The 23742-nt window shown below is 31.4% G+C and overlaps 1 protein-coding gene across 7 annotated transcripts in view; it reads left to right on the top strand.

Moving 5' to 3' along the window:
- LOC118185644 (uncharacterized) overlaps nt 1-23742 on the top strand; it is a 390931-nt gene that overhangs the window by 350352 nt on the left and 16837 nt on the right. For 5 of the 7 annotated variants that reach the window (XM_085806965.1, XM_085806962.1, XM_085806964.1 and 2 more), the window contains one exon: nt 7458-7673. The exons of the other annotated variants lie outside the window; for them this stretch is intronic. In XM_085806965.1, the coding sequence (XP_085663091.1) occupies nt 7458-7673 (216 nt within the window). The remainder of the gene's footprint in view (nt 1-7457; nt 7674-23742) is intronic. 7 annotated transcript variants of the gene reach the window in all.

The raw sequence follows: 23742 nt of genomic DNA on the forward strand, positions 1-23742 counted from the left end.
AATAATTCATTATTTTACTGCTGCTGCTACCCTCAATTAGTGTTCTGTGATGAGCCGGCGTGTGAGATCAGTGGCTTTAATCTCTGCTAATTGTCATTTTTAACTGTGGTGACAGTTAATAATCAATTTGTGAAGCATCCTCTATATCCAGTACAATTGCATTGTGTATGCAGGGTTTCTATAATGCATAGTTATTAAAAAAAATTCTCCAAAATTTTGTTTTTCAGTTATAATTTTCAGTTACACAAGAGGATCTAAAGTATTTTGAATAGAAATATGGCAAACCGCATAGAATTTTCTGTGTACCCTACTTTGGAGAGCTGTGTTCTAGAAAATGGAAATTCTTTATCCTTATCGATTGTTACAGTATTAACCCCTCCACAACGTCATGTTGCTGAACTGAAAACCCTTTGCAGATGGGTGCCATATATGCATCAGTGCCAAACGTAGCTAGCAGCTGGATGATGCACTGGTGCAACACACTGTCTGAAAGGTGAGTTGCGCTAAGCGGCATGCCATCTCATAAGAGGATTAGCTGCTGATGCATATATAATACACACATCCTGAAGAGGTTAAAAAGGGAGGCTGACTTTTAAATGGGAGGAAAATTATCCATATCTTTTGCAAGATTTAGGATATTCTTTAAAAGGGTTATTGCATCTTAATCTTGCAACCATACATACATTTGGAATGAATGAATTCTTACTGGAAATTGGATAGACGGATTCATGGTGAAATTATCTTGAATTTTCATAGTTTTCAGAAGGGCTGAATTTGAATTTTACCTCTTTCCGCTTTGTATTGTGGAAATCTTCAGTGTCAAATATTTATTATAGTGGGGTTTGACTTTTTGTCTGTGTGTTATATGCAATAATTTCGTGATACATCGATAAAACTTACTAGAGAGTTGGCTAGAGAAGATGAAATCGATCACTTTGTATTCATGACCAAGAAAATTGATGACTGGAGGGAAAATCACAACTAGCTTGATGGTTAAACATTTTTCTTTTGAACTGGAACAGTTATTTAGAAATACATTTTTGCCTAATTTAGTACAACACTAGGAATGCTAAAAGCACCAACAATTTCTACATACACAGCCTAGATTTTAGAGAGTAAGAAAAGAAACTTAAAAAAGGCATGGGAATTCCCTAGACAGCAGCAGGCAAAAAAGGTGATACATAGTAAATGCAGTAGTATTTATAAGCTCAGAAAGTCTGTTTTAATCCTGAGCAGCAGTTGGGCAAAATGCTACAGCAAAGCAGGAAATTGCAGGTGCCTTAAAGGGGGTTTTGCTTTAATTAAAAATTGGAAATTTAAAGGTCTGTTATTAATTTGTTCCAATTAAGTTAAATTAATTAATAAATTTCTATCATATTTTTATATCGCACATGTACACATACATACACACACCTACATGTATATATATATACACATACAAGGTTAGCAAGAAGTGAGTTACTTCAAAGGGCTCTGGAGTGTGTTCTGTTGCACCAAAGTAGATAAACTTTGAACTACATGTAATTCAAATGATGCGCTTTAAATTTATCAAATAAAAAATTTTAGTACAAAAATCCGCTGATAGGCGGTGCTATAACACAAATGGATTACAGTGCATGTCTATAAGCATTATTCTTTGGATAAAAAGGCGTATTCTGCACAAGCATTAGTTACTTCTCTTCACATCATGCCCACATTGCAAGAAAAAGGTGCTACTGGTAAAATTGTTGTACCAGAACCAGCAGAAAGTAGCTGTAAAAGATTTTCGTCTTATGAAGATGATGTGAAGAGGTTCAATGTCTCCATGTACCCTTTGCAGATTGATAAAGGAATTTGGCATTCTTCCAGATAGAGAACCAAAGCAAATCCAGTCTTCTAGCATAAAAAAATGTGGCTATCATGGTCGATAAAGCCATCAGTCAGTCATTGCGTGGTAGTGTGAGTGTGCCAATTGTTTCCCATTCCATATTCTACTGTATGGAAAATCTTATGGCAGATTTTGAATTTTTATCCCTACAAAATAAAGCCTATGCATCTATTGCAGGATGGGGACTCGGGAGATTTTTAAAACTTTTGCACTGCAATTCCTTGCTTGAATGAAAGTTGATGTCACTTGGCCATGGAATATTCTGTGAACTGACAAAGTCCACTTTTGCCTCCATGGGCAAGTTAACAGCCACAATTATGAAATTTCGGCAGCAGAAAACCTCACGCTATCCAGGAACAACCCTTGCATTTTGAAAAAGGTGAGAGTTTGGTGTAGTTTATAGCTACCTTTACCATTAGACAGTATTTTTGTCAAAAGATAACTGTTAACAGAATCCAAACCTGTTCCATTACAGAATAATGGTATTGTGATATACTGAGGGATTTTGTAATCCCACAACTACAACTGTGTGGATACCTTCAGGACATTTTCATGCAGGACAGTGCACTCCTCACATTGATCATCGTGTAAAGCAGTTGCTAAAATAGGGTTTCACAGATGAATAGGTGATCAGCTAGCATTTTCCAACAGCATGGGCTCCTTGCTCTCTGTATATCAACCCCTGTGACTTTTGGTAGTGAGTTTTCCTGAAGGAAAATATCTACCATTAAAGGGCCAGCATCTGTGCCATGTATGAAGGACAGCATTTGGTGCCATGTTCTTTGTATTCCAGCAGACTTACTCTGGTTAGCTGTGGAAAATATGATTTTGTGATTAGAGCACATTGCTGAACATGAAGGGGGGCATATTGAGAAGTTAAACTGCTACTTTTTTATATTATTTAAAATTTATAAAGCATATTAAATGTTTTCATGTGTATTGCAGTGCCACTTATCAGCAGATTTTTGTACTAAACTTTTTTATTTAATAAATGTCAAGTGCATCATCTGAGTTATCTGTAGTTCATGTTTTATCTCATTTGGCCCAATATAAAGCATTCTTGAGCCCTCTGAAATGGAGAACTTATTTCTTGCTAAATATATATATATAATTAGTTAGGTTAAAATTAAAACTAAACCAGCAAAGAGTGATCTAGAAATTTGAAATTTAATAAACCTAATAAAAATTAAGTTATTGGAATAGGTTTCTTTAATATGGATTAAGTTGGCAAAGTAAGAAGGTTTAAAAAATACGAAGTAATAAATACAGCAATGGAAAAACTGTACTATCTCTGTCCGATTCAAAGTTTTTCAAAAGGCAGAACAACCGTGATATTTACCTCTTTTTCTAGATTAAGCAATTACGTCTCTTTCAATTTGCTGAGGCATCAAAATTCATTATTTTAAATTAATTGTACCTCTGAAAATTATAAATGCCACCCCAACATTACAGATTTGCCCAAACAAAAGTAAGTCATTACTAATTATTCTAATAGAAATTCACTGGAGCGAAATTAGTAAAGTATTAAAAAAAAAAAAAAAAAAAAAAAAAAAAAGACTCAATGGCTAGAAAGCAATTTTAAACATGAAAAGCTAAATAATGGGGAAAAAGTGGGATTTTATATGTTAAGTTAGTTAAGTAAAACTTTCATGTAATATAACAAAACTTGCATCAAGAAACAAAAGGAAGAATTGAAATTAGCCACTGGCAATTTTACTTACTTCAGTTTGAAATCTTAAAAAATAAATAAAAGAAGGCATCATATGAAGGTGACCAGATTTCAATGTTTGAAATTCGGGATGCATATACGTATTTTTATACAAATAAATTTATTATTATTCTTATTGTGGTGGAAGTGGTATGTAGGCCAATATATATATATATATATATATATATGTACATATAAATCAAAACATACTTTTTGTTTTATTTTTTAGTAGTGGCATATAATTTTTTAATAAAGAAAGATTAAATCAAAACACCGTAATAAATTTGGGTACTTTTCCGTTTTGCTGGCCCTGGCGATAAAGTCGTCAAAAATAGTACAACCAATGTCAAACGAATATCCTTGCTGGTAACCTTTTACGCCTCATTTTCAAAACAAGTCGTAGCCTTTTTTTATGAGATTTTTTCTTTCAATACTGGCATACAATTACATAGAAATTTTGGCAGACAGTTCAATTTTATGCCCTGAAGCCATTCACAGTAATTAAGTCAATTAGGATGCAATCACGCCACTCATCCGAAGGCAAAGTCAAGGGTTAAATTCATCTATTTTAATGAGAATGCACTAGCGAAGTAAAGCACTGCAGTTTTACATAATTTCTGAGTAAGCTGTTCGTACGAACTGAAATAATTCCTCCATTTAAACTTTTATTCCAGATTAAGATTTCACTTGAAATTATTGTAGATAATTACTGAGAGAAATAGATTTTTGTAGCATAGTTTATGTGAGATGATATCACTCTGAGTCACATGATATGAACCGGTGAATGAGGATCTTGAACCATGAGAACATGGCAAAATTCTTAAATTAATGTCTTTTTACGTATTTATTGTCTTTTTACAAAATTTTAAACGATATTGAAATGTTTATGCTTTCAAAAAAAAAAAAAAAAAAAAAATTCTTAGAACTAACACTTGTTAACAATTTTTTTGTGTATACTATGTGTTGTCGCCAATAAAGTCTGCTTGGCAAGATTTGCGCCGGCAAAATGGAAAAGTATCTGAATTATTTTAATGAAGTAGCCTTATGGTTTTCTGAAGCATGAATATTTCTTAAAACATATTTTTTTTTATTATCTTAAAAATTTTTATAAAAATTTTATAAAAAAGCAATTTTTATAAAAAATTATTTGGGTGATTAACATACCCTTCAAAGTGTCCACTTTAAGCTGTTTCTTATCACTAGTCCAAAAACTGTTCATAATCCTAAATACTCACTCAGTTCAGCATTAGTGCCAGGAAGACAAAAGAAAAGCTCTGATGATTTTAAAACATTTGAACAAGGAATGTTCTTACTAAAATATGCAGTTATTTCTATCTACATCTGAACAGGGCACATCTTGTTTTCTGACCTTCCAATATTGTTCTTCTGTGATATATTGTTTAAGGTAAACATATTCCTGATATATATCAATTCCCAATAACTTATGATTTGGCATTATTTTATTAAGCCAAAAGTCTGTTTCAACTTGACTCCAAGAAGGGATTTCATTTAATGTGATCCGGCTGTACATTTCCATTTTGAAATTCTTTTTTTTGTCCATTTCTCCAAGTAAGAGCAGTCTGATAAAATGAAAAAGATCTTGAAATTCAATAACTTCGAATTGTGACATGTCTCATTTTCTTAAGAGTTTTTCTAGCGTTGTAATTCCTAGAGATTTTTAATTTACTGGAATAAAGTTAGCTTGCTCAATATTGAAGCTTTCAGAGCATCTGTTGTAGCAATTACATCTAATACAGTTGCAGTTTGATTTTCAATTGTTGTAATAACTTTATGAAATATTGAAGCCTGAGTATTAATAAAATGTAGCCAAGCTTCTGCCACTGGATTTTCAAAGAATTTTAGAATAAGCATGGGACCCTTTTCTTGAGACTGAAAATAAGCTTTCAGTGTAAAAACATTTGGAGTACCCTTTAAATCTTGTTTGTGAATACCCTTGTATCACTGAAAAATCGATTTCTATGGAGTAGCAGAAATTTTTCAATGTTTCTACTCTAACATTATAAGATTTAAAGTATATCTAAGAAGTAACCATTTTTATATCATTTAGCAAAACCTCAGTTCATGTTCTTTTAGTTTTATGGATAATATGCTGTGCACATCTGACTCCAATTAAACTATAGTTAAGGTTTAGTTTCAGTTTAACAAAAACATTAATTTCTCCTAATCTGTTAGCTCCTCCAAATTTAGAATTCGTACTAATAGGCACAAAGGCCAATAGCATTTTCTTTCAAATTATTTACTTTGACAGGTAGTTAAATAGTTACTGACAATATTGGATGTTTCACCAGGTAAGGATTTTAATTCTAAAATTTTCACTTTAAGTCCATAACTCAAGTCTATAAATGTAATAAGTACTGGAAAAAGTTTTGTTTCCTTATGCCTGGACACATCAGTTAAGACTGAAGCAATGAACATTTTTCCAAATCATTTTGCAAAGCTGTTAAAGTGTAAGGCATGGCGACATTTAGTATTATTGTTTCAGCCTTGGTTCGCTCCCATGTAAATTTAGGCCCAAATGCCACTTGAAGCAGCTTGGATGTACAATCCATGGCTATGGTTGTGGCATATAGTATAGTAAGGTGGGGGAACTTTTTACCATGAGAGACCACATTTAAATTTACACTATAAAATATCTGTGTATTCACATAAGGCTAATAACTTATTATAACATTAATCTTTAGTAATTTTTCATAAACAACTACATATTATATTTAAATACTGTTTCAAATCAAAATAATGAAGTAGAAGTATTTTACAATAAATTTATTACATTATAAAGAAAAACAATGGAAAAGTGATAATATTAAGTTATAAAAACCAACAAAGCAACAGTATGTAAGATAATGCTAAAATTCGATGGAAAATTTCATTTATTGGGATGTTTGCATTTTTCTCTTGCCTGAAAGTAATTGAATATTTAGATCAAGCTTAGTGGATCCTCTAAATGAGCATCTGTAATTTGCATTCGCAAACTAGTTTTAATATTTGTCATGAGAAAATGTTGACTCGCAGTAGTAAGTACTTCCAAAGCGGGAAAGTAAATGATGTGCATGCTGTCATAGGCATGGATGTTCAACAGCATTTTTCCAGATTTCTATGGGATCCTTTTTAATATCAAAAAGTGATTTGAGGATACTATCAAATAATTACATTTGCAGTTCCATAAGAGCTTTCAAGAATATCTACTAAATGTAGTTCAAATGCCAGTTTCATAGCAAGTGTGCTCATCAAAATCTAAAAATCTTTCAGTATATTTTTCTATTAAAAATCCAAAGCATCTACATGCTCATCAATTGTTTTATTTTTATAATTTTTCTCATTCAATATTTTTACTAGCTCCAGGAAGTATTCTGCAGATATATCCGAGCAAGAAAACATTCATATGCATAGAAATTTTAGATTATTTTTGTATTTTCACAGATTCTGTAAGTTATGTTGCTGTGACATTTTACTCTTAGTTAATGGGCTTGTCAGATAAACTGTTAAAGCTTGATTAGTTTAAATTTAATTTTATGTTTTTTTTTTTTTTTTTTAAGTTTTAATAATGATAATGGAAAGTGAGCAAAAATATGATTGCAGTATATTAAAATTAATATATGTTTGAAGGCATTTACTGCACATTTTTCAAACACTGGATGTATCAAGGTTTTGTACGTAAAAATGGAAATCTGTAAATTCATTAAACTTTTTTTTATGTTTGTTTTTATGTAGTCTCTTTTAGGTGTTTAAAATAGTGTAATAAAAATTTATATTTAAAATAGTATATTTCTTCTCTCTTATCTATTAAAATCTGATGTTTCAGGTGTAAGTAGACACATTTGATTTCATTATTTTGATATTAGGAATTCATTTCACTTGCAGTTTATTTAATCTAGAGGAAAAAATAGCATCACTTCCAAAATGTAGCTTTGAACATCTAGATAAAAAGAAGAAAATAATGTTAGAAAGTAGTGCAAATACCATTAAACAACAGAAGACTAATGCTTCGGCTGCTGCTGCATCAACTGAAATTTCTTGTACATCATCCTATGCAACAGAATGGACACCTGTGTCATCTAGTGGGAGATACAAAACAGGGTTTGTAAATTTAAAACTTATTGACCGTTATTTCCATTTCTGTTGTATTATGTAGGCTTTGTGTTTAGTTGTATAAAACAACTCTTTCTTTTTACTGAAGGGAAAATGAATTTTTCAATTGTTGAATCAGGAAGGAAAAAAGAAAGAAGATATTGTTTGTGTTGTAAGTTATGATTTCTCATCCGGTATCATACAGCCTTGTTATTAAGAGGTGTTTTTTTTGGGGAGGGGATAATGTTTGAATCTGCAATTTTAATGAGTAGTTATCTTTTGAATGCAGCAAAATGATTTAGGCATGCTAGTAATATATATAATTAAAGAACATGAAAGTTTCATTAAAATAAGTGATATGTTAATAGCTTATGGTGTTTTTTTATCAAAATCCATCAAAAGATTCATGTTGGATCTGTCGGAAAATCATTGTTTCAGCTCATGATTTTTATGATCTTTTCAAAATTTGAAATTTTGCCCAAAAGATTAAATTTACCTGTATTTGTGTTACTGCTCATAGAAACCACAGTCCGTTTTCTCTCTTACATGTAAGTCAGGATGTTGTCCATCGGAAATGGGCCACCCATCTTCGAAGTCGATAGTTCCAATCTGGTCCTTTCTACCATTCGGATTTCTCAATTACTTAACAGAGCAACCGTAGGATGGCAAATCCATAGGGTTGAACTTTCCATGAATCTGGTGCCTGTGATCTGGATTACTGAATTTACGAATTTCATTCAGTCGACTGGCTTCAAAAGTGGATCAATTTTCTTTCTGCCTTATCCAAAAGAGGGCATTTGTGATCTCTGTCTAGTAAAAAGCTGGAACTTCTTTTGTAGTTTAAGTCTTCTCTTACTGTATAAGAAAGCCTGGCACCAATAGTGCAAGTGAGTATCTCTAGTCGAGGTATGGTGACAAGTTTTAGGGCAGCAGCTCTAACTCTGGACTGTATCAATTGACAAGTGACACTACCCTTACCGCTGTGTCTAAGGAAAATGCAGGTTGCACAGGCATTCTTGCTTTCATCCAAAACTACATGCACAGTGGTACTAGCATCTGTTTTGAGGAGTTGTCTACGACTTTTGATGTCGTTCAAATATTTTAACTGAGATGGCCATGTAAAATATTTCTTTGCTAGATCATTTGGCAGATTCGTATCCCAGTTAAGTTCTGTTTCCACCATTCCTGCAGGATCAGTTTAAGTATAAGTGTAACTGGACAAGTAAACTCAGTTGGGTCAAAGATTTTACTCAATTCGGGAAGAACGGATCTTTTGCTCCTTACAGGATTTTCATCATCTTTTATGTGGCAATACTAAGTATCCTTAGACAAGTCCCATTTCAATCCCAATACCAACACAGTTTTTGTATAATCTTCATCAGAAAATTTTAGAATTGAACTTTCATTATCAAGTCTGTTGTTTTCAACTTCTCAAGTCAAATTTTTCAGTAGCCATTATTTTTCTCGATCTCTCAATAAATGAAGTTCAGTTCTTCAATTGACTCCATGCTCACTACACATGGCTTTCTTTAACTTTGAAGCTATTTTCTGATGCTGTTCCAGTGGATTTTCCAAATTGTTGTTATTCGTGGCAGTGAGTAAAAAGGGGCTGGTGTTTACCATGAATACAACCTTTCTGTGCCGATATATAATCAGTTTTCTAGAATGTCCTTTCTCCCACCTTAGGAACTGGAGAAAATCTCTGTCTGCTCAGTTCAAACCTGTTATGCAAAAAAGCTGTTCTTATGTCAGGAATTGCCACATACTTTCCTTTTCGAAAGTTTGTCAAAAATTTGTTAATAATTCAAGATTTTGGACCTCTTTACAGGCAGTCATTCAGGGTAACTGAATTTTTCTCCTTTGCATTGTCACTTAGTCAAATTCTCCCTAAAAACTGCTCAGTGCAGCAGATAATGCCATTTTCTGTTTCTAAAATATCGACAGGTTCAATAATTCCCTCTTCTAAAGCAATCATTTAAAACAGTTTCATAGGCTTCTAAGAGGGCCCACCTAATAAGCCGAGCAGTAAAGTCGCTGAACACTGGTAGTTCGATCCGAGGTTCGAATCCTGTGAACGGGCTGGCTGCATGGTTTTCCCCATGTGTAACATGTATACGAGCCAGTTTCCCCTTAGAAAGTCCTCCATGAAGGCATCCCTCCCCTTAGGCAGATAGCCCTCGAGGCTTTGCCATAATTAAATAACCTAACCTAAGATAGGCTTCTAAGAAATTCTTGGTCTGAAGATTTCTCTCTGAAGACTTTGGATCCTTTTCCCCACAAAGATTCTATTATCTGGTAACTCGGGATGAAATTCAAGCCATGGAAGTCACACCTGATACCTTCCCGCGTCGTCTCTTTCTAAAGTATGGATAACATAATTTTACGTAGCTTGTTCTATTTCTTGTTTTGTTTCGGAAAGAACTGGTTCAGCTATTCCGATAGACTCGAGACCATGACCAGACTCACAAAGTCACAAATTTTTCTTTCACTAATTTGTAGGGATAAACGAAAGTTCTTTAAAATTATTTTCTTTACCCTTGTTCTTAATACTGTCAAGCCAAGGTGTGTAGTCATTGCTACTAAACTCTGCAATATGTGTTTTATTTTCCCTGTAAAGTCTTCCCAGTCTATTTCAGTAATGCATGTCTATTTCAGTAAGTTTTTTTTTTTTTTTCCCTTCAAATAAACAAGAATTTTCATTAATTATTACATCACTGGGAATACACTTGTGTATGATCTCCTACTTCTGCTATCTAGAATTTTTCATATAAAATTGTTTTCGCTGTTTCTGTTAACATTGATAATTAAAGATTGCATCTTCATAAAATGAATTATTATTTCAAGCTTTATTTTAAATTTTATTTTGTAAATTCATCCTTTTCCTTTTTAAAACACACATTATGGTAGCATGTCTTTGTTTATATAATTCACATCTTCTTCTAGAAATAAAATTAATGCTGAGGTGTTGTGGCTACAGACAGCAATAACATATTCCTTTCATTTTGCATTTGTCTCTTTTTTGCTGAATGGTCCACAAAGATACTTGATTACACACTATAGACTTGTGATCAGAAGAGTCATAGAAAATATATGGAGTCCCCCACCCAGCAAACTCATATTCTTTACTTCTATGGCTGTGTGCTTCGTAAGATGTCTGGTTTCAATCAGTTTGTTGTGTCTTTCTGGCACTGTAGCAATCTTTGGCTGCAGACATAGCATCAAGAATGTATGTTCCCATGCAGTCTGTTGTTGAGAAAGAAATTTCACACTGTATGATTCAGATCATAATTTGATTTTTGAACTGTTTTGTTATATTCTAGAACTGAATCTGCAGGAAATATTTTAAGTAATATAGGTGTTAATAAAGCTCCGTATGTTTTTGAGGCTATATTTAATGATTCAAGATGTTGACTATGTTTCTGTATATAAATGAATAACTTATGGAAGTTTTGAATGGCATTAGAATCCTATAAAGGTCTTATTTTCAGTAATTTATCTATATGTACATTTATCAATACATCTTCATTTCCAAATCTTTCTGCAAGAAATTTTACCGAGGTTTCATATTTTCTTGGGTTAGATCAAAGCCATCTAATTTTATAAGAAACTTTGGAACAGTAAGCTTTAAGAAGCTTTACATTTTGATTTTTAATTTTAGTGTTTTCTATATTTTCACATATTTGTTAAGTGTTTTTTAACACGGTTGTTGTTCTGTATTAATTTCATTCAGTTTTTTGTTAACTTTGTATTTAAATGTAGTTATTTTTCCATGATAATCCTTAAGCCATTTTAATTCCTGCTCTAGATCCTTTTTTCGTATTAATTTTTCCACGTTGCCATTTATTTGTTTTCATTAATTTGATTTTTTACATAAGAGTTCTAAGGAAATTTCTGTTTCTTCTGCATTCACTTCTGTTTTTAATAAATCAGTTTCAATTTGTCCATTTACTTATGCAACGGCAGCCCTTATGTACCCATATTTCCTTTTCAGTGTAGTGTTGCGTTTTTTTCTCTTCACTTACGGTTTCGTGGCTTTGGAGTGAATAACGACAACAGCACTTGATGAAGAATGGAAACTCACTTTATTGGTCAGTATTACTCAAGTCAGCTCCAATAACACATTTACATTCGTCAAAGAACTATTATAATCATACTGAAACAATCAGCGACACAGCCTCCAGGCTATAATGGTGGAGACAGCTTCACGGCAAAGCACCCGAAGTACAGCTCCCGACTCTCCTCAGCCGTTCTTGGAACTCTACGTACTCTTGAGACTCTCCATGCTACAACTCGCGATCCACTCAATGATACACTAGAGTACAGCTCCCGACTCCTCAGTTTAATTATTCCCACTCACAATACTTTAAGAGACTCTCTTGATACACTCGATGACCAACTCTGTACCACTAGACGGTGTTTGAGAACGTTCTGGGCTAAACCAGTAAGAATTTATTTCAGAAGGTTCTCCATCCGTCTATGGCATGTTGCCAAAAGGGCGATTTCTCACCAAATGTGGCAACCCTGCCTTCCCTCACCATTTTCTGGCAACCCTAATCCTGCTTTGCGGGGAAGCTATCGTACTGCATCTGTACATTTCGTAACTGTATCAGTTGTTTCCATCATTGTTGTACCTTAACAATAATCAGTGATTTACTAATTATTTACGTGTATGTATTTTCTATATCATTCATATCAACTTCGACAGTTTCAGTAGTTAATTTAAGGAAAAACAGCAGTTATTGGCAATCTCTGTTCAGGCACTGTGTTAAATTTCATCAACTTTTAACATGTTGAAAATTTATATCTTTAATAGGCTGAGTAAAAATTCATTTATATTCTAAAGGGATGCTCTAGAAACTGTCATTCTTCCTTTCAAAGTGCACTGAATACCTTTTAGTCTACTGAAATCAATGCACTGTCAAATTCTAATGAATTTTGTTTTTTTAGAATTTAATTATTAACATGTAAAATATATAGGCACAATTAATATTTACAAATTAATCAATATAGTTATTGCATTTTAGATAAATACGAGGATGGTCTATTGTTTTCAGCTAATATTGGATGTGACACTCGTTAAACTGAGTTATCTTTTTTTTTGTCAGAGAGCATCTGTGGTTGCCGCGTCATTTGTAAGCAAACGCAACATACGTAGTGAAGTCAAATAGGCACTAAAAAACTTGAAATAACTTTCCTTGAACTTGTTGGACATTATTAAAATCTAACTGTTGGCCTAGCTTCTACCTGTACCTGTCTCTTTCAATGTCAATAAATGAATTGCCTCAATAAAATAGTTAACTGAGATGCTCCTATATTTCCATGATTTGAGTGTAAATTACAAGCAAGTGTCAAATTCAGCCAGGAGATGGGATTAAAGTGTTTTCAAACCTGCCAAATTCTATGCTTTATTTTAAATTTTTTTAAATTATGCTCGTCAATATATGAATTAATGAAAAACATTAAATTTGTATGGGCTGTATGATTTTCATCGCTGCTTGAACTGAGGTGTATTGGGAAGATTATAAAGTTTGTATCAGTAATTTTGGTGTTTCAGGTTCATTGTATTCAAATCTTTAAAAAAAAAAAAAAAAAAAAAAAAAAAATAGTCTTTGTATATGTATAGGCTTTTGTGCTCTTCGCGTGACCTTCTTAGATTCACGTATATTATACTTGAAAAGGTGAAGAGAAAAAAATTGTGTTTGGCATGAACACACTTGAGTAGCAATAATACCACAACATTGGAGGTAAATAAAATTAGCCTCCAGTGGCCTTTAGTTATCCTTTTAGTGTTTTTTTAGTGGATACTCGATCCTGGAGTGATGTCCAACAAAACTGAAATTGTTTCCTGTTAAGTACTAGAAATTTTCTATCCTTGTTGAATACCCTTTTACCCAGAAAACAGTCTTCAAATTATAGCACAAGAAACAATTTTTGGAATGCATGGTTCAGCATTAGTTTATAGTTCATTTTAAATTGTAAACTGAGTTTTCAAAAAGGGTTAAAATAAAAATGAATCTTATAAATTTTAATAAACATTTTTGAAACTAATTTTTCATAAAAATGTATTAAGAAGATCAATAAATTTCACAATATTTGCTCTGTATTACATTATTAAATTTTGTAAAATTTAACTTTTATAATTTGGTAAAATTAATAAAAATAACATTTTCTGAGCATAAATTTCATTTAATCTTATCACCAAGTTTAAAAATATGTATACAACTTTAAAGTTAGATTTGTTCTCTACTTTTTAACTCTCCCATTCCCAGGCAATTCATAGCTTGGCGAGTTTCAGATGTTCATATGTTCCATTCATTACAGAATTGTGGTCTTACCAGTTAAGCATAACATACATTGAATTTCTGATTATCCAATGTTATTAATGCACAGAAAAGCAGAAAGTATGAATATCTTAAACTGGGTTTGTAATGTTGTAATTAAGGCAAGAGTTCTGTCCAAAATTAAATCTTTATTGATTTTAACATCCTTGTTCCATAGGTCCTCATATATGGACCTCATCTATCTTTAGGAAATTTATATAAGAAAATTTGTCATTTTGACGCAACAGCTATATATTTGGATGTCTATACTTTATAATGAATCTACTAAATTTTAGGAATTATTGAAATTTTGTCTTTGAATATTAGTAGTGTTAACTTATACTTTAAAAGTGCTATCTCAGCATCCCTTCCTCCCAAAAAGTTCATTAATTTTTAACTACTGTAAATTTTAAATATATATAAAAATATTAATTTTTAAAAGCTTGATGTTTTAATGTTTGGAAAAAATTGATTCAAAATATCTAAAATTAGGAAACTTATGAATAATATGCAGGATTACCTGCATATGCACATTTATACAAATATTGCCAAATTAAATCTAATTTATTAATTGTGCTACTATACTGCATTATCTAATTTACTTCATTATGTAATTAAAATATGTATTATACTGAAACATGGTACAATTTTTAAAAAATCATATTAATAGAGTTACATTATGAAAAATATTAACTAAGCCCCCCCCCCAAAAAAAGAGCTGATTAGGAATAAAGCAAACCACTTTGTAGATGTTGTTTCTGCTGGTAGTATGCATCTAATAAACTAGAATTTCTTTCTTTTCCCATTCAGCAAGACATGTCTTAAGCCTAGGTTTATTTATTTATTTTTTTTTTATCATGAAAAATATTGTGTTTGTGCGGAGAATACCAATTTTTTATATAAGTTGTAAACATAGTATAGTTTCTTGCTCTAAACATACTTCAACAATTCCTTACTAGTAATTCATACTGACAAATATTTTACTTGAATAAGTTCTGCTGAATACTTATTTGAACAAAGCGTCTGCTTGACCAAAATTGTGAAATGCTATGACTGATTAAAGAGCCATAAAACAGTCAAGAAAAGTTTAATCCTTTGACGCGCGGTGATTGCGCCTTGAAACCACTAATTTTTGAATTTTTTACGCCTCTTTCTTCCAAAATTTTTGAGTGAAAATCAGTTGATTATTGATGTTTTACCTCTAAATAACACAAAATGACTACAGAATCATACATGTTTTAGGTCTTAGTAATTCAAATTGGATGCCTTTTAAAATTCATTTTTAATGAGACAAAATAACTTTTTTTTATTAATATAAACAACTTTAAATTTCAAAAGTTATTTATCACACATCATGATTTCTATCATAAACAATAAAAAATATGAATAATTAAACTGCATCCCTCTATATGTAGGGCATTTGCTTTGTGGTTTCAGGGCACAACCATTGCCCCGCTAAAGCATTGTGTCACGATGCTCTAGAGGCTTGGTGGTCGCGCCTTGAAACCACTGCTCTTCACAATGGCATTTGCTTGCTTCTCAAATAGGAATGCTTATTTTTACCCGGATATAGATAAGGGGTTTTATTACTAAACAATACATGCACCTGCCCAGTAAAAAGGTCTTTCTTTTCCAGAGACTTTTCTCTGACCTGAACACGCTTGCTCCCCAAGCTAGTATTGTGACTTTATAAATTATTTCCTGACTTTATAAATTTAATGTAAATATACTTTGCTGTAATTAAAAATAGAAATTGCGTAAAGTTTTATTTAAATTTAAAATATTTTCTGAATATTTTGAGACGAAATATGAATAAAATAAGTGTGAATGGGAAACGATTGATCCGTACCAAAGACAAAAAGACCAAGTCCCTTCCCCATTAACATAAAAAAACCACAAATTTCATGTGCCAAATGAAAAGAAACTAAATAACGTTGGACATATACCAGTTAAATTTAGATCCAATCAGTGTGCATTTTGTAGCACAAAGAAGAAACATCATAGAAGAAGATAAATGTGCGAAACGTGCAATGTTGGTTTATGCATGTACCAAAAAGACAAAACATGCTTTGAACAGTGTCACAAAAAATATTTGTTCTTTGAAATTAAAAAAAAAAAAAAAAAAAAAAAAAAAAAGCTGAGTCTTTTTTTATCCTTATTTTACCGAGTTTTTTAATCCATGTAGCCAAACGTCCTTATTATGTAGGTACTTATATTTTCACTGCTATAGAAAATTACATAAATGTTTATTTTTTAATTTTTTCTGACGATTTAGTTTGTAAAATAGTGTAAAAAATATATATATTATGCAATTCTTACATGCATTTTTTTTTAAATTCGCAAATTTCGTCATTTATTGGAAATGCACAGGGAAAAAGGTAAGTTTTTTCCCTACTACCTAGGTAAGGTTCAAAGTCCTAGACGCGCAGTGGTTTCACAGTGCATCCGCCACCCAGAAAACAATGGGCAAGAGTAGATGTTTTTTAATTCATATATTATTTGTCTCTAGGATCATAATATTCAATTTCTAGAGTTTTTAGTTAAAAAATTATAAATATAATATCGTGCGCGTCAAAGGGTTAAGGCAGGAATCTTTTAAATTACATGTATGGATAAGCTAAAACAAAACCTACACTGAAATGAAAATAATGCACAGAGAAAACAACTGAATTGTTAATCAGCCTGTAAAAGAAGTTCACCTTGTTTTATTGTAGGTAATGAAAAAATAATTCATGGAAGATAAAGGTTAAAATCAGAAAGGTGGGTCTAATCATTAATGAAGACAAAACAAAATTTATGATTGCATCTAATAAAACTTTTGATTTATCCCCCTTGAAGATAAACAGTAACCTTTGAAACTGTAAAACAGTTTAAATATCTGGGCACATTGATCACAAGTTGCAATGATATAAAAATTGAAATAAAGAATAGAATATTTATGGGTAAAAGATGTTACTATGGCCTTAAAAAACAACTTAAACCAAAACTAATCAACGTAAAAAACTAAATTAAATTTATGTTAAACTTTAATAAGGCCTGTTGCCATTTACGGAAGTGAATGTTGTATACTTAACATAGCAGAGAAAGACCTGATATCAACTTTTGAAAGAATAACAACAAAATGGCATGTGGAGGATTCTGTATTATCATGCACTATATGTAAAATATTGGAAATATGGTAAAACTGATATTGTGAGAATCGTAAAGGCATCTCATATCAGATGGCTGGGCCATGTGTTTAGATATGATGAAGCATTTCCAACCAAAAGGATAACCTTTTTAAGAATTGAGGGATTAAGACGAAAAGGAAGACCACCCACTAGATGCATAGGTGATGTCGAGCAAGATTTAAGATTAATTAGATTTAACCGATGGGATCAGGTGGAGAAAACTTATAGAGACAGCCTTGGTCTGTAACAGGGTGTTGAGCTTATGAAGAAGAAGAAAGGTTAAAATCATTTAAATTTATCATAAAATAAAATAATGCGAAAATTATGCTTTTTGTCATGTCTTCAAGAGTTGAGGCTTTTGTCTGTTATATTACTTATTTAATACTGTTAATAGTATTTATTAAGCTATTTAGTTGTGTTTTGATTCTTAAAATGCAACTTCAGGTGCCTAAAATTATTAGCCCCTTAGTGAAAAAAAAATTACATACCTTTGTATAAGATCTCAGTATAAGTCATCTTTGTATAAGTCACAGTAGCTGCAGCTTATGCTTTCAGTCTCTTACATGTAGGCTGAAAGACTAAGCTGTCTGCCATATCCACAGGTGGAATAAGTTAGCTGCATGGGTCTGTTTGTGGTTTTCTGTCAAGTGTAACATAAATATGAGTCATATGAACATTAAAATTTCCATTACAAGGCATGAGAGGATGAAGCACTTCTTTTACTCTACTGAAGTTTTTCTATGGGATCAGTTATTAAAACTGAAGGATCAAAAGGTCAGTGAAAAAATAAATTATACTAGGAAGGATGCTTTCTTTTATTCTTCAGGTAAATTAGTATTGAAATTATAAACACAAATTTATTATGTAGATAAACACGATTTTCAGAGTACTAGGAATTATACTAGGAAGGATGCTTTCTTTTATTCTTCAGGTAAATTAGTATTGAAATTATAAACACAAATTTATTATGTAGATAAACACGATTTTCAGAGTTGCTGTTTATTTAGTTAACTGTGGCAAAGCACACTGGGGCTATGTGCCCACCGTTGTTGTGTTGAGTGGTTAGCCTGTTAAATGCTGATAGTTTGTTCTGAGTTCAAATCCAGGCAAATGGTCCAGCTATGTGATTAGTTTTCACCATGAGTAAGAGACTATGAGCCAGTGTAAAGGAATCTCCCATAGGCGGCAGGTGGACCTTGAGTGCCTTGCCATATTCAAATAGCCAAACCAAACTAAGGCTATGTGCTGAAGAGATGAAATGCCTTCATTCTATGGAGTATTATTTCATATTCACAGTATATATAGGGAAAATCATTGTAGAATTATAGAAAAAAACAGGTTTTGGAATTGCAAAACAAAGGAGGATTTTGTGACGTTTTAAACCCCCCCCTTTTTTTTTCCTGGGAGTAAATTTTTTCTTGTTTATGGTTTTGGCAATTTTATCTAAAAATTATTTCCAAAACATGACAGTTGTTATAAAGAAGGACATATATTCAAAAAGTCACTAACTTTGAAATGCAATCTTTCATTGCCTAATTTATGAAGAATTTTGTGTTTTGTCTTAAAAAAGTATGGTAAAGTCAGCTTTTCCATTCAGTGCATTTTATGTAAGGGCTTTGCATATTTTTTGAAAATGGTGAGTTTGTTTTGCCTCATTAATTTTAATTTAGGCACTTTTTCTCAGTTTTTGGTAAAATATTTAATTGTTAGACTTTCTTCCTTACTGTTTAATAACAGCATGCCATAGATGCCAACTCTCCTGGTTTTTCAACACATCAAGTCTTCCAGTTCTTAATTTTTTAGCTTTTACTATAAAAAATGTTTCTGCGTAATAAATGAAATTTACTCAATTAATAGAATTTGAATTGTATACATTTCATTCCCCTACTTATAATGAATTTCACAATAAATTTTGTTATTAAATTTTATTTCATCTGAATTGTATTATTTTTTTTCTTTTCCACATTTTATGAGCCCACCAGCGGCCGAGCGGTAAAAACGCTGAACACTGGTAGTTCGGTCCAAGGTTCGAATCCCGCGAACGGGCTGGCTGCATGGGTGTTTTCGTGGTTTTCCCCATGTGTAACGTGTATGCGAGCCAATTTCCCTTAGAAAGTCCTCCACGAAGGCATCCCTTCCCTTAGGCAGATAGCCCTCGTGTGCTTTGCTACAATTAAATAAGCCAATCCAATCCACACTTTATGATCTTTTAATTGCTGAACTTTCTTTATATTAAAATTTGGTTTGATCTAAATTGTCTCAATCCACTGAATAGAATCTTAACTTTCATAGAATTGCTAAGCTTTGAAGAATTTTATGCAAAGATTCAAGAAATATTTAATCAGTTAATATTTGTATTTAGTTTTGTTTTACTTCAATATATAATGCATTATAAAGTTTATACACTCAAATACTCTGTATTTTAATTGTTGGTTGAAGTTTTATTTTCATAATTTCAAAAATACTTTCATTAATTAAAGACTTTCCTACCTACTCTGGACGTTCCTCACTATAAGTGTTAAAATATTAAAAAATAACAAGTGAATTTAAATCAGTTTGGATTTCCCTTGAAATCGCATCGTGTACAGCATGAAAACCTGGTCCCTTCTGGTTTTCCATATTTCAAGGTTGGCAGTTATATGTTTTTAAGGCATTCATGTGTTTCATACATGATGATCCAAGGATTCCTAATAATGGTAATAGGAAGTGTCCATTACTGTGGAATGTACATTTGCTTTCCAGATGTCTTTGAGTTGATAGAAATGGTGAATTATTATGCCTATTTTTTAATGTTCAGTTGGAGTGGTGGTAGAGGCATACTTTCTTTGTGTGTCTACATATTATTGTGCATCAGTGGACATGATACCTTGCCTTTTGCCAGTATCATCAAATGAAATCTGTTCAAAAATGGTGGTTTAATCCATTCTTGGTTGGTGGCTCAACACTTTGCATACACTTGTAAAATCCCATTATCGGTCAAAATAATTGATTTTGCATTTTTTATATGTATTAAAGTCATGTCCTCTTTCTCTTGAATTCTGATGATTTTTTTTTTTTTTTTTTTTCCTAATTTAGAGTCAGAGTTACAGCCATTTTTATATTCATAGAGAGTCAAAGAGTCAATTTATGGCAAGCTCAAAGCCCAAAATATCTGACAGTTATATATTTGCTCCTTAACTTGTGTATTGCTGCTTTGATACATTTTCTAATGTTATTAAGTACCAATGTTGCAGTATACCTTGTAACTGGTTAAAAAGACAAAGTAGTAAAATGTGTCAGAAGGAAGTTTCAGTTTTATGGAAATAATTTTTACTAAAAATTTGGTACACAAAGTGATGGGAGAAAGCTAAAAATTAATTGCAAGATTTTTACAAGATATAAGCGTCCAAATGCAGAATTCTACCTGTTATGTAAAAAACTGTGAAAATTTTTGAAATTGCCCAGTAAGAAGACAGAATCCTAGTTCCATGTAGGGTATTAAAATTGTGGCATTTTAATATTTTGGTAACCTCCTGTACAATACAAATTTATATAAATTGTGGTGAAAGTTATTTTTTGCTTTTTCTCACAATGAATTTTTTTTCCTTCCTTACTTTAAATATCATAAATATCGGATTTTTGAAGATATTCTTTTAATATATATAAAGGAAAGAGATTGTACACTCATAATAATGAGCTACTGATTAGGTTCTGATTTATGGAAGATTAATTCAGGTGATATTTCAGTTAGTTGGGAAAATATTTACTTAATTTTATTCTAGATAAATTTTGCTGAAAATATTATAGTTTGTAATAGTGCTGAAATTTTAAGAACAGTCTGTTGCTTGCAGAAGATAATTGAAGTCATTAGCAAATTTACAAAACTTTAATACATTGATTTATTTTTCAAGCTGCTGTGTTTCTTTTGTTTGTAAATTTTACCGTACCCTCCCCCAGTTTTCATATTAAAAGTAATAAAATTTGTTTATTTTAATACTTACATTTTGTGCCATACTGAATTATAAAATGTAGATTAGAAGATAAAATTCTAATTATTTAAAAAAAATGCATTAGAAAGTATCTTAAGAACTTTTGAATTTCACTGAAGAATTTTTGCTTTGTCATAAGAAGAGTTCCCCCTCCACTTTTAGCTTTCTATAATTTAATTATTATCTGCATTTTCCTTCTCTTGGTTATGAAATTATATATATAATATATTTAACTTTGAAGTTAATTTTCCTCTCTTATCCACACAATGTGCATTTAAGTATGTAAAGACATTATTCCAGATATGAATGCATTATTATTGTAGTTTCTATTGAAAAAACAAAGCTCCCCCCCAAAAAAAAAGAAAAGGCTTCATAAATCATTTGTTGTTCAGTTATTTTAAACTCTTGACCATGAATTTTCTTCTGTTGTAATTTTCCAGGAAACTTATTTAATTTGCATATTGATTTTAAGTGAAAATTCCTTCACCTCCCTGATCATCCAATTTTGTTTAATAATTTGTATTTTAATATTTCTTTCCAATCTCTTAACTTAATTTCTGTTTCTGCTTTCTTTTATAATTTTGCTGTGATTTTTAAAATGTTCCTTATTCCTTGGTTCTTGATTTATATCAAAAAAATATTTCTTTTCTTTTATAATTTTGCTGTGATTTTTAAAATGTTCCTTATTCCTTGGTTCTTGATTTATTTTTCACATTGTATATTTGCTCCCTTACGTTATTAACTGCTATAGAAAGAAGGATATGATTAAAATTATTGAAATATATCCACTGCAAATTTTGAATGATTATGTAAATTTTGTTGAAAATATTGCTTACAATTAAGTTTCCTTTGTTGCATGGCCCTTTGGGCTATTTTAGCAAAATATAGTTTCTAGGAAAATAAGTCTCTTAGCAGTTATTAAAAGTATTTAGTACAGTTTCTGCAGTAACTATTAGTGAATAAAATGTTTTAGCATTCATGCAGCTGTCAACTCATTTTCAAATTGTTTTATTTTGCCATTAAAAGTAATATTCTTTTTCATCATGTTTATGTATTTGATATTCCTTGGCCCCCAAGGAAGAAAGAAAGATTCATTTTTTAAAGCAAGAGAACATATTCTTGCTATGTTTTCTACATACTCAGTATGATGCCGGAATATTAAAATTGTGATGTTTATGTGTATAAATATATATTATGTATACAGAGTTTAGATTTGTGTGACTGTGTATCTCTTAAATATTTTATCATAAATTTGTTGTTCCATTTTAGGTTATGAATCCAATGAAATGAGTTTTGATTGTTAAAATTTTGTTCACTTTTAGTAGACCTTATAGTAAAATTGTGCAAAACTTTAATTTTCTGCCATGTAGGAGGCCCATATATAATGTCAGTAAAATATCAATATAGAAAATGTTTTTCACAAACTGAATTAGTCAAAGAAAATTATCTGCTGTCTTTATATGATCAAAATTATCCCAAGATTTATATTATTAACTAAAATATCTTGAGATAGTATCAGAAACATGGACTCCATATTTCATTTCGTAGAATTGCTAAGATTTGAATATTTAGTTTAATGAAATTCAATTTTTAGAAGACTCCTAAAACTGCTATTTAGTATATAAGTATTTTCTTGCTGAAAGTTGTTTAAATCTTATACAAAGATTGTTCTGAAAGTGTATGGCTTGAAGTCACAGTAAAGTACCCAAGTCTGTCTGGTGTAAATTTTATTTTCAAAATATCTCTCTTAAATATTTTCTTGCTGAAAGTTGTTTAAATCTTATACAAAGATTGTTCTGAAAGTATATGGATTGAAGTCACAGTAAAGTATCCAAGTCTGGTGTAAATTTTATTTTCAAAATATCTCTGTTAACACTCTATATGCTGTTTCAAATAAACACTAGCTTCTCAAACGGTTTTCTAATTGCTAGTATAAAATAATGTATGTGGCAGATTTTGTTTCCTGGTCAGTGCTGAACTTCCTTTCTCTTAAATCATTCTTAAATGCTGAAAAATCACAGGTTCACATGAAATCACAGGTTTATGGCCTGGGTTAAGCTTCAATGACCTTTTGTGGCATATTAGTCTAACATTATTATGATAGAAAAACTGTTTTTGCGAAGCATTTTAAGTGTTTTTTTTTTTTTTTTTTTTTTTTTTTAATGAGTTGCTGTTTGAAATACAGTGTCATTACCTCAATTTATGGTTTGCTTTTAAGCCCAGTCTTGTAAAACTAATAATGGAAATTAGAAAATAAAATCATTGTTAACTTCTTTGAACTACCAGGTGCCTGAAACTTTTTTGGAAGGTGTTGAGTCTTAGCATTTCCATATACCAGACTACTGCTTTGATTTGAGATTATAATGTCTGTTACAGTACTTGTGGCAATTATTCAGTTTGAGGTATCATGATCTTTTTCTACTGCTTGAAGTAATGTGTGGTAGTGCTAAATGTGATGGAGCTTTTATTTTGCCCTCAGTGAACATGCCGTCCATCATGTGCAAGCACAAGACATTTTTAGGTCCTTCTTAACAACATGGTGATATTTTTAATTCATGAATTGATAAATGTTTATCTTCTTCTAGAGTACTTGTGGCAATTATTCAGTTTGAGGTATCAG

This window comes from Stegodyphus dumicola, chromosome X1 (assembly GCF_044657685.1).
Source record: "Stegodyphus dumicola isolate Sdum_Otavi_A_Nest chromosome X1, ASM4465768v1".
Lineage (NCBI taxonomy): Eukaryota > Metazoa > Arthropoda > Arachnida > Araneae > Eresidae > Stegodyphus > Stegodyphus dumicola.